Source organism: Strongylocentrotus purpuratus, unplaced genomic scaffold (assembly GCF_000002235.5).
Source record: "Strongylocentrotus purpuratus isolate Spur 01 unplaced genomic scaffold, Spur_5.0 spur5_scaffold_4, whole genome shotgun sequence".
Classification (NCBI taxonomy): domain Eukaryota; kingdom Metazoa; phylum Echinodermata; class Echinoidea; order Camarodonta; family Strongylocentrotidae; genus Strongylocentrotus; species Strongylocentrotus purpuratus.
In genome coordinates this window covers 17,466,271-17,482,799 of record NW_022145610.1, presented here as the reverse complement: position 1 = coordinate 17,482,799, position 16,529 = coordinate 17,466,271, and the positions used below count along the sequence as shown (strand labels likewise).

The window sequence follows — 16,529 nt, the reverse complement described above, 5'->3', positions numbered from 1 at the left end:
AATGGCATGTCAAACCATTCAAAAGGGGATGTGACCCGATTCTGATAAATAAAATATTTTGCTTGTAAATACCCAGAATACGGGTTAATCAACAATCAAAGAACCGCGGTGTGTGCAGCTGATTATACAATGGCGTCATATTTTGTTTACCAGCGACAGATTCCTTCATTTTTGTATCGATGCAGTTGTCATCAAAATAAAACCATGCGCGGGGTTTAGATTGAGGCAATAGATTATACATTCTGCATGACGGTAGTGAAGTAAGCAGGAAAGCAGATGAAAATGCAGGCACTGAAAATGTGTGAGATGTCATGGGACGTCGTCTGCTTGTGCAAATCATGTCCATACTGTGATCTCACTCATCTCAGCAGCATTCGAAGAGCTCTTCAGGTGCTATGGCGGGGCTGTATTTAAGCGTTTTGTAATTAATAATAGTCATGATTACTTCGTATGTTTCCAAGCATTGAATTTTGATAACCTTGTCGAATCAAAGTTTCAACTTTGCAATAATAAAAATAAAGTTAGTTTTTAAAATCAATGAATATCTACTTTAAGAATATTTATACAGGACGATGGTCCTGGATATACATGGAACATACAAAATAATGAAATGAGGCAAAAAAACAAAATAATTACAGCGATAATAAATATACCAAATCACAAAATGAGATCATCCAACGATTTGAAAAACAGTAACAAGAAATTAAACTTCACCGGAAATGTGATCAACAATTCCACCAATAGAATCAGAATGTCACTCAGCATACTCGTAGGAAACGAGACATAACATACCCATAAATCATTGACACACCTGTATTACCAGTCACAGAAGCAATATAGTGGAACCTCGGTATACAAATCCCTGATATAACAAGGTGTTTTTGCTGGCCCCAGTTCTTTTGTGTTTTTTTTTTACCTGTCAGGCCAAATATATATAAAAACATGTTTAGCGTCCTGTTTTTTTCGAAAAATAGGAAGGAGGAGGCCCCCCTTTTTTTTCTTTCAAAATGGCCGCTCGGTACATTTTCCCTCACAGTCGGGCTATTTTTCAAGATGGCCGCCGACATTTTTTCTATTTATTTTTTAAAATCAGAAATAGATCCATTTTAGCACTTTTTTTCATGTTTTTTTCTTTAAAAAAAAAAAGAAAATCTAAAAAAAAAATTCAAAAAAAAAAAAAAAAATAGGAGGCGGCCCCCAAAACGGTAGCGGGCGGGGACGCTAAACATGTATATTTGTTTACATGGCCCGATACAACAACGTAATTTCACATTCCGGTGTCGTATTATGCTTAGGACATAAAAAAATAATTTTTTATTCAAATGGGTAAAAAATATATACAACATGCACAGTCATGTATTTATACATCCATGGCGTCACTGGTTATTTAGTACATTAATGAAAATACCATTGTTTATAAAGGTGTTTAAATAAAGAAAAGACGTTGAATTCTGTGTAGTACTAATAATGAGTTCCATATAACAGCTTCTTGAATAGAACTGGTCCCTGCTTCATCAAACTTGTTATCACATTTTCATTGTCTTTATAACCTACTTGTTATTGTTAATGAAGTTATTCTAGTTGAAGATGGACTTGTTGTTGCTTTTCATGAATGTATTGTTTGTATATGCAAGTGGAAAGAAATAATGAATCTTGAATCAATAACGGCCACTTAACTATATATGACAAATTTGCTCACAGCCAATCAAATGCAAGACTTTCAGTAGCTTATAATAATAATCGTAACATGTTATTGAAAACAAGTTTCATGAAACGGGGCCCTGGTGTTCAAATTTCTAGATGTACAAACTACAAAGACTACATTTCAAATTGATTGTATGCCAGCTTCTCAAAGTTGTTATGTCTCTTGTTGTTTCCTTTCGATCTTACTCTCACTGTCTGTCCATCTGTCCCTCTGTCCTCCCATCTTTAGTATTTCCAGTGTCATCTACTGCTGCATATAATTTCTTGAATTCATGTTGAGATCAGCGATGATTTTATCTGCAGTGATAGGCAGAAGGGCTTACCTACACTTAAAGAGCAGTTTCTTCACTGACGCCATCAGTGAATGCTGTGGGCCATGCGTTACTTTAAAAACACTCTCTGCCTGAAAAACAAAATAATGAATTAGAAAATACAAACAAATAAATAACAGAGACACATTTGGTTTAAAATTAACCTCCTCCTAATCAGAAGCAGAAAAAACTAGATGGAATTCGACTGCGCGCAGTCGAAAATGATGCCTCCGTCATAGAGCAATTTTACAAACCGAAACGGAAGAAATTTTTTGAAATTGAAGTTCAATTGTAATCCATTAACATGTTCTCAGAATATCGTGATTACAAGCAATTTCTCATATACATATATGACCCTTTGATCTTTGACCTCATGACCCTAAAATCTACTCAGTTCATTGGCTCTGCAAGATTTCCTGAGTTAAATAGTAATCCATCTGTCAGTTCTAATGAGAATGCGTCCACAAGCTATTTTTGCATACATAATGAGCCCATGACCTTTGATCTTATGAACCATTCATTGGCTCTGCAAGATACATAAATGATCTAAGTTTGGCAGGAATCCATCAATCTGTTCTAATGATAATACGATCACAAGCTATTTTTGCATACATAATGAGCCGCATGACCTTGACCTTTACCTCATGACCCCAAAATCTAATCAGTTCATCAGCTCTGCAAGTAACATACATGACCTAAGTTTGGCAGGAATCCATCAATCGGTTCTTGAGATAAGGCGATCACGAGCTGTTTTTGCATACACAATGTGCGCTGTGACCTTTGACCTCGTGACCCCAAAATCTAATCAGTTCATTGGCTTTGCAAGATACATACATGACCAAAGTTTGGCAGGAATCCATCAATCGGTTCTTCAGATAACGCGATCACAAGCTGTTTTTGCATACATAATGAGCCCTGTGACCTTTGACCTTTGACCTCGTGACCCCAAAATCTAATCAGTTCATCAGCTCTGCAAGATACTTACATGACCAAAGTTTGGCAGGAATCCATCAATCGGTTGTTCAGATAACGCGATCACAAGCTGTTTTTGCATACATAATGAGCCCTGTGACCTTTGACCTTTGACCTCGTGACCCAAAATGTAATCAGATTGTTTTCCTATAGTGATACACACTATCACTAAGTTTGAAGTTTAAATCTCCAGTGGTTCTTGAGATATCATGATAACAATCTCAATGTATGGAATTTCATAAGTTGACCTCTGTGACCCTTGACCTTTGACATACGTGCTCCAAAATCTAATCAGATCGTCTTCCTATGGTGATACATACTATCCTTAAGTTTGAAGTTTAAATCTCAAATGGTTCTTGAGATATCGCGCTAACAAACTCAATACAAGGAATTTCATAAGTTGACCTCTGTGACCTGTGACCTTTGACCTACGTACTCCAAAATCTAATCAGATCGTCTTCCTATGGTGATAAATACTATTCCCGAGTCTTAAGTTTAAATCTTAAATGGTTCTTGAGATATTGTGATAACGGTCAAACGGGACGGACGGACGGACGTACGGACGGACGTACGGACGTACGGACGGACGTACGGACGTACGGACGGACAACCCGAAAACATGATGCCTCCGGCACCACCTTCGGTGGCGGAGGCATAAAAATCAGTAAAGTTCAAGGAAAGTTTAAAGAGACAAATATAGAGACCAGAGCATGAACAAGTTGATGACAAATAATTTTATAAGAGACAATTTTTTTCTTCAGACAAATGGATAGAGTTAATTGGTTCGACGGGATGAAAATAAATATTGACCTACATCATCACACATGCTCAAAACATGCTAGCACGGTCACTTCCTTAATGCAAGGATCAAAGTAGATCGAAGTGAGATTGTGAACTTTTCACCTATTGTCCTAGCTAATTTACAGTATATCAAGGTTACAGACAAATTTAAGAATCTGAACCTCAATGTCCATTAAGAAACAAACTTAGTTATGATGTACTGTGATTTAACTGTACTGTGCCCTTTTTCAGACAAAACTACCGATATAAAAGATCATTCACGGAATCGATGACTAGGTTGGACAAATGGGGTTTGGGTGCCTGAAGAAATTATTCTGGATTTCACTGTGTATCCTATAGGCCTAGAGCTAACCTCACCCACCATCCTAAAGATTGACCAATTCCTGTAATGACTTAATAACAAACATGCATGTCAATGCGAAGCGTAGCATCCCCTTGCTGGGGTACACATGGCCTATATATTTAGCAATTTTTGCATATTTAAATAGCTGTGACCTTTGAGGTACATACTCAACAACATTACTTACATTATTAAATTAGAACCACACATTCGCATGTATAATTAGGTTTTTTTCCACATATTTAGTGAGCTATGACCTTTAACCTACATACTCTAAAATTGGACTTGGGCTGTAGTTTGATACCATGTACCTTCATATCAAATATCAGTAAAATCCGTCAAACATTACTAAAGTTATCGAACGGAAACCAGATTTGTTACGAACGGACGGACAGAAGGAATTAGGACAGACGCCAACGTTACTATATCCCCTCCCACTTCGTATACAAGGGGATGATACATTAATGCACGATTCTACTCTTGTACAAAGTCAAAGGGTTGTCAAAACAGCTGAATGAAAAACCACAAAAGAAAAGTTCAATACAAATGAAAACATTAATTAGGAAATACTGTATAATATATAGTTACCTCTTTGACATATTTTCTAGCCTCTTGAAGTCTATCCAGGTTAAGCAGTACTTCACCTATCTTCAGGAGGTACATCCCTACATTGGGATCGTATGGCCCATAGTGATATCTAAATCAAATAACATACAAATTGTTCAGTCATAAAACTATGGACAATTACCCCTCAAGGACAATTACCCAACCCGGAAAATTACCCCCTTGCACAATTACAAATGCATGGCATCCAGTCATATACAGGGGCGTAGACAACGGGGGGGGGGGGGGGGGGGATGAGGGGGATGCATCCCCCCACCTCACAAGGTGGGGGGGATGGCAATGATATTTGCTTACTTAATAAGTCATAATGATGATAATAATAGTAATAATAATAATGATAACAATTATAATATTAATAATAATAATAATTATGATGATGATAATAATAATAATCCTCATCATTATTGTAATTGTGTCTATTGTTATTAGCCGCATTCACACGGTGAAAGCCAATTCAGACGGTAAAAAAAAAGAAAATCTTACAAGTATTTTGTGGTTATCTTGGGTTTGGAAACCACAAGATAACCACAAGATTAAACAGGCGCGGATCTACGGGGGGGGGGTTTAGGGGGTTTAAACCCCCCCTTGGGCGGCCCAAAAAACTAACAAAAAAAAAAGGGGAAAAAAAGAAGGAAAAAAAAAGAAAAAAAGAAAGAAAAAAGAACGCACGCTGGAGAGAAACCCTTTCAAGTGCAAATATTGTGAGAAGATATTCAACTCATCTGGTAACTTAACCAAACACATGATAACTCTGGATATAACTGTGTATTTAACTGTTACTTGATTTAAAAAGACGTTATCATGCACTGCTTTTTATGGTCTCCATTGTGTTAATAGATGCCAGGAAAACATCACTTACGGGATTCAAATAAACACCCCAAAAAAAATCGGCTCGCCGCTTCGCGGCTCGTGGACGATGCTCCGCATCGTCATTATTGGTCAACCCCCACCTTAGCAAAAAGCTAGATCCGCCCCTGAGTCATCCCCCCAGGTGTACGAACCTGTCTACGCCACTGGTCATATATCATTCCTTGGTTTTCTTGCAAGAGATAACCCCAACACGCCAAACGCCATGTGTTAATAGGGGGGGGGGGGAGATCTGCAGTGTCTGTCTGATCAGTATTTTGTAAAAGCTTAATTAATGTACCATTTACGGTCTGGTCGTAATTTAAAACCAAACAAAAAACACATCATGTATCCGAATAGCACTAATTGTTCTGTGTAATGTGTATAATGAGTATAATGAACCTAGTCTTACTTGTAAGACTCGATGTTCAGTTGTCCCATCTCAGCAGCTTTCTTCCATGCTTGTGATTGTATGCATGCAAAAAATGCCGTATCTCTGAGCATCACCAGGAGCTGATGATTTGCTGGAAGACTGCTAGAGGAGTCCATCGGCTTCAGGTAGGGTTCACACAGCTGTAGCACTTTGGCCCAATGTAAATGTCACCATTAAGAAAGAATAAACTCATGCAATGCAAACTGATCGAGATAGGGACAAAAAGTTTGGAAGAATGTATATAGAGAAAATGAGAGCACATATATAAATTATAAGGAAGAGAATTGAAATGTGATATGCTAGTACTGGAAATTAGCAAAGTGAATAGAGAAAAAGGGAGGACTAACGTAGGGTCAGTGAGTTGTCAAATGTCCTGCTTTTACGGGACAATCCCGCATTCTGGAGAAGACAAAATCCCGAAAATGCGGGATGTCCCGCATTCCGCAATTTCGGTATAAAACTTGTTTTCAACTGGTAAAAAATGGTCTATAGAATTCTTTACAAAAAAACTTCTATAAAATTCTTAAAACAAAAAAATCTATAGAATTTAAAATTCCGTCTGTCACTGTCTGCTCTTTTTGTTTTTGTTTTACTGTGATGGCGCTATTTACGGAGATAAACACGACGACGTGTACAATATTTGTAATGTTAGGCATGTCTAATTGGTGCTTCGCGGGAGTACAGACATTTGAATGGCCTTCTTGCAGTGAGTCGGAACTAAACAGCCCACAGCTTGGATATGGCAAGGTGGAAGAATATATATTTTTTTATATTGTTATCCGGTCTTACCCCTAATCATCCTATGTTTAATGTAAGTAAAAATAACATGCGAGTGTAAGAAGACAAACATAAGGCCCATTACCAACGAGTCAACGCAAAGCGTAGCATCCCCTCGCAGGGTACAAATGGCATATATACGTCAGAACAAGTTACCTCCATTAGACTATACTATTATATTACTAGGCAAGGAAGTTAACCACATGTCCGTATATATAATTAAGTATTTTCGCATATTTAATGAGCTATGACCTTTACCTTTGACCTTCATACTCCGAAATCGAACTTAGGCTGTTTTTTGATACCATGTACATTTCTTTCACATTTCATAAAAATCCGTCAAATATTACTGAAGTTATCGAACGGAAAACAGATTGGCATATTTAATGAGCTATGACCTTTGACCTACATACTCCGAAATCGAACTTATACTGTGTTTTGATATCGTTTTCACAGGCTGCCTGCCGTAGCAACAAGCAGAATTGACAAAAGGCTTAACTCCGATTCATTGACAATCAGCCATGCATGAACTCTTTCGTCTATGTCTGATCGTCAACGAAACGGAGTCAAGTCTTTTGTCAATTCCGTTTGTTGCTACGGCAGGCAGCCAGTGAAAACGAATTCGTTTCATCAAATTATGGAAATGCAAGCATCACTTTAAACAAACAGAACTTTGTTATTCCTGCTCATTTTTCCTGATTGAGGTGTCATATAAAAGAGCAGAAAATGAACTTTCTAGAAATCGCCCGCCAAATGACGATTTGGTTTCCTTCCTTCAAATTGCTTTTAATCACTCATGCGTGAAATATGCATCATATGAGCAGTACCAAATGAAAGAAAAGGATCTAAGCTTTACAAATATGTGTCATTCATTTATTATAATTGTGATTAAGTTAGGATGAAACATCGATAATTTCAGTTTCGTTTCTGGATAGCAATGTTTAGTTATTTTCTAGATAAACTTTAAATGACAACAAAGGATATCTTGTGAATTCTCGGCATCCTGTATTTGCTCCAAGGATTTCTCCAGACGTCGGAGCTCTTCACTTAAACCATCATCTGGCTCCAATGCCTGAAAAAATATAGACAAAATTTAATTAGAATGTAAGAAAGATTAGCTTAACAATAAGAACATTTTTTATTTTGTACTGAAATGCATATATTGCAAGTTATGTGAAACTATTTCTATATGGACTTTGGAAATCACTTATCTAGTGCATTACTGAGAATAGATCCATGCAGGTATATATAAACTGCCTTGGCTAATGTATACACGAGCATAGTGTACTTGAGAGTATTTGTATTTGTATTTTGTATTTATTAACATTTATTTCCTTCTCAACAGTACAATATGAAATACAATGTATATATATATATATATATATATATATATATATACATTATATATGTAACAATTATTTCAACATATAGTATACAGTGAATAATTAATGATGTAGAGATATCGACTGCTTTGAGAGGCCTGGCTGTTTTATGGGCTCAAGGGCTCAAGGGAAACGCGAGCGCATCCTGTCATGACCACGAGGCGTCAATGTTAATGCAGTCGATATGTCCTGTATATGCTGAATCGAAACAAAAATCTACCAAAAATTCTTACCTTATCCTTTTATTGAGTAAAGATTGGTTAAAACATCACGGAAAATCTAAGACCATGTCTGTTAATCTTCACTGGACAAATGACTGAAAGTTTCAAGCATTTGGGGATCGCAGACAAAAAAAAAATATGTTGTCCACGCTCGCACAAAGACAATTTTAACACGAAAACCAATGGGAATTGCAGCATGAGGGCATTTAAAAAAAAGACTATTTACCGGTATCGGCGGATACAAGGGCACTTTTCAAAAGACTATTGAATGGTAGGCGGGTATGAGGGTATGGCTAAAATCACGACTACAATGACGGCTATATTGTATTGAACATTGGAAGTTATAATGGTGCACACTCATTTTGTGAAACCGCAGACCTTATCCCGAGACCATCAATACAATTCAAGTTCAAAGATTCATAGTAGTTTAAGAGAAAACTACCTACCGGTATACAGCTGGAATTTCATTTTCAGGATCTTTTGCAACATTTGAGAAGAGTTAAACAAAGAACAAAACTGTAAAGTAAAGACTCACATTGATTTCTTCATTGCATTTCACACACTTGCAGGTGAAATGATATTTCTCTTCCAGCTCAGCCCGTCTCTCTTTAGCTGGGTGGATGACATCTACATAGCCGATTGTACACTAAACCAAACAAAAATAGGTAGTAAGGATCCTAAATTATAAGCACATGTTATTTTATAACACATGTACAAGTTAAAACCATATTTTTCAAGGTCATAGATTTGCTTAATTCTTTTTCATATGACCAGACTTACCATCAAATTTATAAACACTGGCCATTGTGATCATCCCAAATTGTGACAAATATCTAAAGAGGAACAGAAATATATATACATCAGTTCTTCACAAAAGTTGAGGTGTCCTTCACTGCAAAATGTATCTTTGGATTCCCACATAGAAACTGAACCATTTGGGTGTGCTGATTCAAATCTTATAAAGTTGGTAGATTAATCCTGACAGAATCCATACAAAGCAAAATTGCAATTAAATTTCTTTAAAAATATTTGGGGTATTTTCTCTCACTTGCAAATCCAGAACATAAAGAAAAACAAATGTGGTATTTGAGAATAAAATATGTGGTCTTACCTCTTCTCCTTCTTTGACATCTTTAACGGTCCTGAGTTGAAGTTTCCTCTCATCAAACACCACTATACAGTTATAATCACAGGAATGGTTCACCATGGATGCTCTTAAAACAGGAACAGTTAAAACAGAGACATAATAATGACACATTTATTTCCACAAACGAGAACAAAAAATGGGACTGGGGAGAGAAAAGGTACTAGTATATTAATGCTAATGGAATCATGCTTAACATACAAGTAAAATATACAATCAGTAAGTCAAACAACATTTGTATTCCTCCTTTTTAGTTTGATTTCAATAGGGTAGCCCCATCAGCAGTTAAAATACTGTTATACTTGGGGGCCCTGCATGACATAAAATACATATAAAGACGTACATATACATGAAACATCATTACATGGTGAAAAGTAAACATACCAGTAAGAATACAGATTAAATTTCAAATGCAAATTTAAACTCAGCAAGTAAACACAAAATCCAAAAAAATCAAGTCATCAAGAAAATCATACATAAACAAATTTTGAAGAAGAACAAATATTATATTGTAGAGACAGTATGTCTAAAAATAATTATTTGTAGTTTGTAGATTATTTGTGAGAAATACAGTGATCTGCAATTGGTAATTACTAAACATTCAAGTTTGCGATAGAGGCTACTTATTTGCGTGTATATGTTTTGGGTTATATTTACATTTTTCTCAAATAACTTGTGCAAAAGAACTGCTTGTTCTACAGTTCTAAATTGCAATGAAAGAGTTTGCTGAAAAGTGGAACTTTATTTCCCTTTGGAATTTTAAAATTGACATATCATTTTTGTCCAGATAATTCTTTCAGAACCTTATCATTGAAACTGATCCTTTCAGGAAATGCACCTGATTACTTGTCATGCACCGATTAATAAATCAAAATAGGCGCTACGGCTCAGTGATAGAGCAGTGGTCTAGTAACCAGGAGGTACCAGGTTCAAAACCAGGTCAATCCTCATTACCAAGTCTCTTGGAGAGGACGGAGAGGACTTAAAGCTGTCGGTCCCCTGGTTTATTAGAGTCAGGTAAAACAAACATCAATCATAGTAAAAGAAATCACCTCAAGTATATCCCATCTGAAATAGCAATCAAATCGTTATCAAATATTCCAAAGCTGTTGCAGTTAGTCGCCCCATACATCTTCAACAAGCTTCTTGGATCAGTTGGGACATCCTCCTCTTCAATGCAATGCTTCAACTTGTGCAAGGCAGACACCGAGCTCTCAATGCTCAGCTTCTCGTGATGGGATTCCAACTGGTCTACGGTTGTTGGAAAACAATCCTCATCATCCTGAGAGCATGGAGCAGACTTTCTTCGCTTTCGGATGATTTGAGACAGAAGCTGAGCTAAATCTGAAGGTACCCTGGGATGTATTTTCTTCAGTGTTTTGCAGTCTTGTTTGTGACATCTTGCCCAGTCTTTTTTCTGCACGGGGTACAAACATAAAAATAAGAATGTTAGCCGTACCAAACGACAATCTAAGTGAGCCTACCAACAGCCACTAAAAACACTCAACATCTTTAATATCTATTAAATCATAAAGATGTGTAAAATTCACTTCATTTAACTGCTCATATAACTTTAGGCACATTAGGATTGATTATTTATGTCGATTATTTCTGCATAGTTCCTGCAATGACCACTAAATTCAAACAACCCTTCCACTAATAGCCAACTATACTTTAATATAACATAGCCCCGAAGTCCATATAAGCTTGTCATAATGCTTTGCAACTGAATACAACATTTTTAATATTTTCCCTGAGATGGAGATATTTTACTCAAATATCTTCATCTCAGGGAAAATATTAAGATTTTTTAAAAATTTGTTGAGTTATTTTATTACTGGGACAATGACTGCTTGAATTATCTTATTCCATAGACTTAATTCAGGAATCATTCATCTCCAATATATGCAATGGGTTTATGTGTTGGAGGAAACCAAAACAAAAGATTTGTTTTTACCTGACATGATTTATTGCAGTAGCTTACATAATTGCAACTGGAACACTTCTTTAGAGTTGAACTGAAATCAAGATGAAAATTAGAGTCGACTTGATCCTTTATATTTTTTTTCAAAACAGTGTCAAACCTACATGAACGTCATTAAAAATAAAACTGTATGTACATACCACTAGTACCTTAAATGTGAATGCAGGCCGGATTAGACCTATTAACTTTACTAAATCTTATATAAAACTAATAAACGTTGACCGCTTTTGGGTTTTGTGCAAAATGATTGCTTACTTTTTTTTCAAAAGTTTTCATTATTTCATTATTAGACTTCTAAGTTCTACAATTAGTGTTAGACCTAGATCTAGGCTACTAGATCTATATTGTTATTATGGTTATTCATAATTACAATGTTTGATTCAATCATAGACATAGCATTTAATAAATACTCAGTATTCTTATTATCATATCATTCAAGTGAAATAAAGAATGATATTATATATTCTCAGCGGAAATACCCTAATTGGCCAAGAAAAAAAGAAAAAAAAAAAAAAAAAAAAAAAATCATCGATAATTCTCGGTTTTCATTTTTTCAGGGACGCACTGTGTTGTCTAGATCTAGGAAAGCACATGAATTCCAATATGTAGGACCCCTATTACTTTAGAGTTTAGACTAAAGCCAAAGGCCCTTGCCTAGCTAGCTTAGGCTATCACATTTTAACAAAAATTAAAAGTCGATACCATTTTTTGAGGCAGAAATCGCAGAAGAGTCCTCTTTTGTTGTCGTGCAGTGTATATGCATATGGCAATTCTTCAAGGATACACTGTCCCCTCGCAAATTTTGAAGTGAAGACCAAACTTCGCCCACACGTGGCTGATTTAACCACACGCACAGATTCCATTGCAGGCTCCGCCATTTAATATCACTCGCGAAAGGGCCGCCTTTGGCCGCTTTTCGCACGCTTAGCGTGAGCAGAGAGGTAAAAGAAAGGAGTGGAATTAATCAAGCCGCTTTCATTTGACGCCATGCTCCAAGCTGCCGAAAATTTATGCGCTTATCTGCATCTGCAAATGCGTTAAACTGCCCTCCACACCCCAGCTAGGTAATTTGCATGAAAGTTTCTTCTTCTCGTTTCTTTCTTCCTTTCTCTTCACCCTTCTTTCAAAGTCGCCGTTGCGTAATAGCTATTTTATACTCAGATAATTTATTGTCTCAATTATCTCCATCCAGGCATTTCTATGCCAGCTCTTCTCATATTGATTACAGTGTCCGTGTTGTGTAGGTCGTGTACGATTATATTATGCGTGTGTATAGGGGTGTGTCACGTGTATTTTTGTATGTGTATTGATGCGTGATAGCTGGAAAAGTGTTCTGGCGTGGAAGTGCATGATGGACAAAGCTCAATAACAAAACAAAACAAACTTTTTAACTGCACTGCCTTTTCCTTAGTATCTCATCTTATTCTTTTAATGCAACCTTCTTAAAATTGTGATGATTGTTAAATGTTATGTTGAAATGTAATTATTTTGTCTGTATTTATATATTTATGCACATGTATAGCACCTTTGAATGTCCAAAGACAAATTTTATTTATTTTTTACATGACAATAAATTATCTTGAATCTTGAAACTTGAATCTGTTGACCAGGTGGTAAGATAAAAGAGCGCATGAAATTTCAGGATTTAGAACTCCTACATCATAAAATGGTATCCCAGGAACTGTTCGCTGTCCCTTTCAATGATTTCTCATCAGTTGTTGAATGTGTAATGAGTAGAACAAGCGAACACAAACTTGTGTAATTTCATCCCTTTTTCCAACTGCAAAAATTTAAAAAATACGCGAAAACACGCATTTATAGCAAACGTAAAGTTATCGAAGATTGTAGATCATGGATTGAATAACGGGACATTAAAACATGCAAAAATTAGCGCATTATCCTAAAATATTGAGTTTAAGTAAGGATCTAATTTTTCTTTTACCAACTGTAGCACACAAATTATAGAAAGGGCGGAGTACTAAATTGGAGAAATTGTTTGATGCACTATTCCCAATACAATCCCCATATAAAGTTTATAATTTACACTGACATTTTGCCGGTAATTTAATATTTTGTAATGTGAAACTGGTGCCTGGCCTCCGAAGTGGAAGAGCGGCTCGAAGTATATGGAACTTCATAGCCAAGTGGAATGTTACGCATCGTATTGTTACGCTTTAGAACTCACGCATGCGTTTGAATAAATTGCAATAGTGTCCACCCATTCTCTATCACCTCCCTGGTTTAAATTACTGGTGTGTCTATCAACTTTCATCGTCACTCTGTTTCTTTCATTTCCATTTCACTGTACATGAGTGTCTTTACTCTTCCTTTGCCAGTCTCCACTTACTATAATTCTCCATCTGTAATTCCTCTCTTGTCTGACATTGTGTATTTCTCTGATAGCAAAATTGCATCTGAATATCTCTTTCTCTCAATTTCCGATCTGTTAATACACGTTTTTGACTTCAATATACACATCTTTCTTTCTCCCTCACCCTCTCTTTCTTCTCCTTTTGCTATCTCTCATTCCGGGAAATTATAAATGTACTATGAAAGAAAAATAACACATCAAAGTTCAAGTTGGCTGTTTCTTTATTTAAGCATGAGAATCCCAGCATGTCTGTGTACAAGTAAATTTTTCTCCCCATCAAAGACATTAAGTGGAATCTTGATTATTGTATAATTATAATTCTTTTCTGTTTTCCATAGGTTTCCAACTCGAGCCGCATAACAGTTTATTTTAAGATACACCTGTAAACTGAGTACAAATACATGTCCAATGTATTTCGATTTCCTTTGAATGACGTCAGAATTTGGACCAATCATCTCTTCAGTTAGTACATGTATTTTTTCTTCGACTTGTCGACAAAATATTTCTGACCTAGCATCACCCCCCTCCCTCCCCCCCCCCGATTTAAAATGCTCTAGCAACAGTAGCCATTATACCACTACTCAAACTTATTTATTTAATTATTTACACAGGATGACAATGTTGGCCAAAGCTGTTTTTCACATTTAGTCCTTTATAAACATGGTAACGTACAAAATATCAACGAAATGAGGCAAACATACCAATATATTACAGGGATATTATACTAGTGTACATTATATGAAATAACCAGCGACTAGAGACAATGCATAGATTTACCCAGAAACGCAAAATGAGATTAACCAACGATTTGAAAAACGGCAAAAAGAAATTAGACTTCATCTCACCCAGCAAACTGGTAGGAAACAAGACACGACACACCCATAACTCGTCAACACACCTAAACTACCAGTCACCGAAACACTCAAAAACATCAACAACAGTGGGACGTATTATGCGATTCAAAAGTAATTGTTATTCAAATGGTAAAAAAAATATATAAACAACTCATGTATATATATCCATGGACCTACTACAAATGGACACTGATCGGTACCATAATACATCCATGCACCTGACTCTGTCAAAAGTATCATAATGACATTCCAAACATGCTTCCAAGTTTTGATCTCATCACGATCGCCCCCAGTCAGCCATAAAAAACCCAAACTGTGCCTTGAAGTATCAACAAAATGAAACTGAATCGCTTAAAATCATGGAAATGCATGTGCAGATGTGGCGTACATATGAATATTGACGTGTATGATATTTTCTATAGGGAATTAGAAGCAGTTTACAAGCGATACCTGTAAATATGGCTGTAATTCAATGATGTTAAACTTCATTAAAAAACTTATCCTATCCATTTCCGAGAAATAGAAGGTAATAGGACAGTAAAGTATAGGTATTTTTCAAAGTTTGGCAAGTCCAAATGTATTTTCACCAGTGTCCACTTCTTTAATAATCAATCTAATATCACACAAATTTTCCTAATTTGGGGTTCATTGCTCCTCTAACTAGTCTTAAATCACAATACTTTTCCTGAAACTACACTCTTGGCCCTGGCCCAGCGAATGAAGAATCTGAAGAAATGTAAAATGTTCTTTTGTCTGTGATGATGCGGGATTACATAATCATCATTGTCGCGTCAAATGAATGTCCTCATCAACATACACATTATCAGGTGGCGGTGTTCATGATGTGATCAAATAAATTAAGACTCTCATTATTAGTCCATCTGTTGTAGGTTCCATGATATATCCATGGCATCACTGGTTATTTAGTACATTAAAGAAAATACAATTGTTGATAAAGGTGTTTAAATAAAGATTGGATTATTACTAAGTAATAAGTTTCATAAAACACCTCTTCGAATAGAACTACATTGGCCCTGTTTCATCAAACTTGTTATCAATTAAACCAAAAAAAAAATGCCACAAATCTATGATAAATCTGCTCACAGGCATTCAAACGCAAGGATTTCCGTAGGGTATAACCCGGGACTTGATAGAGAAGGACCGGAATCAAGCCGGCGAAACTCTTATAATTTATTCAACGCATTCGTGAGTTCTAAAGAGTAACAATGGGATGTGTAACATTTCACTTGGCTTTGAAGTTTCATGCTCCGAACCGCCCTTCCACTGCGGGGACTTTCGGCCCCACTTTCGGAAGCCAGGCACCAGTTTTACATTTATTACAAAATTTTAAATTACCGGCAAAATTTCGGTGTAAAAAAAAAACTTTAAATCGAGATTGTATTGGGAAGAGTGCATCAACACATTTCCAAATTTAGAACTCCGTCCTTCCTATAATTTGTGTGCCAGAGTTGGTAAAAGAAAAATTACATCCTGACAAAAACTCAATAGTTTAGGATAATGCGCTAATTTGTGCATGTTTTAATGTCCCGTTATTTGATCCATGATTTACAATCTTCAATAACATTAAGTTTGCTAATGCGTGTTTTTGCGTGTTTTTTGTATTTTTGAAGTTAAAAAAAAGGGATGAAATTACACAAGTTTGAGTTCGCTTGTTCTACTCTTTACACATTCAACAATGGATGAGAAATCATTGAAAGGGACAGTGAACAGTTGCTGTGATACCGTTTTCTGATGTAGGAATTCT

At 36.1% G+C, this 16,529-nt stretch overlaps 1 protein-coding gene across 1 annotated transcript; it reads right to left on the bottom strand.

Annotated features, from left to right (window-relative positions):
• Positions 1–1,247: 1,247 nt before the first annotated feature.
• LOC100888858 (histone-lysine N-methyltransferase SMYD3) lies at positions 1,248–12,616 on the bottom strand. Its single transcript, XM_030997925.1, has 9 exons — positions 12,242–12,616; positions 11,513–11,573; positions 10,608–10,972; positions 9,523–9,625; positions 8,947–9,057; positions 7,793–7,880; positions 6,011–6,191; positions 4,717–4,825; positions 1,248–2,107 (listed from the first exon to the last, which is right to left on the bottom strand). The coding sequence occupies exons 1-9, from the start codon at positions 12,415–12,417 to the stop codon at positions 2,024–2,026; spliced, it is 1,278 nt and encodes a 425-aa protein (XP_030853785.1). The 5' UTR covers positions 12,418–12,616; the 3' UTR covers positions 1,248–2,023.
• Between the last annotated feature and the right edge of the window lie 3,913 nt (positions 12,617–16,529).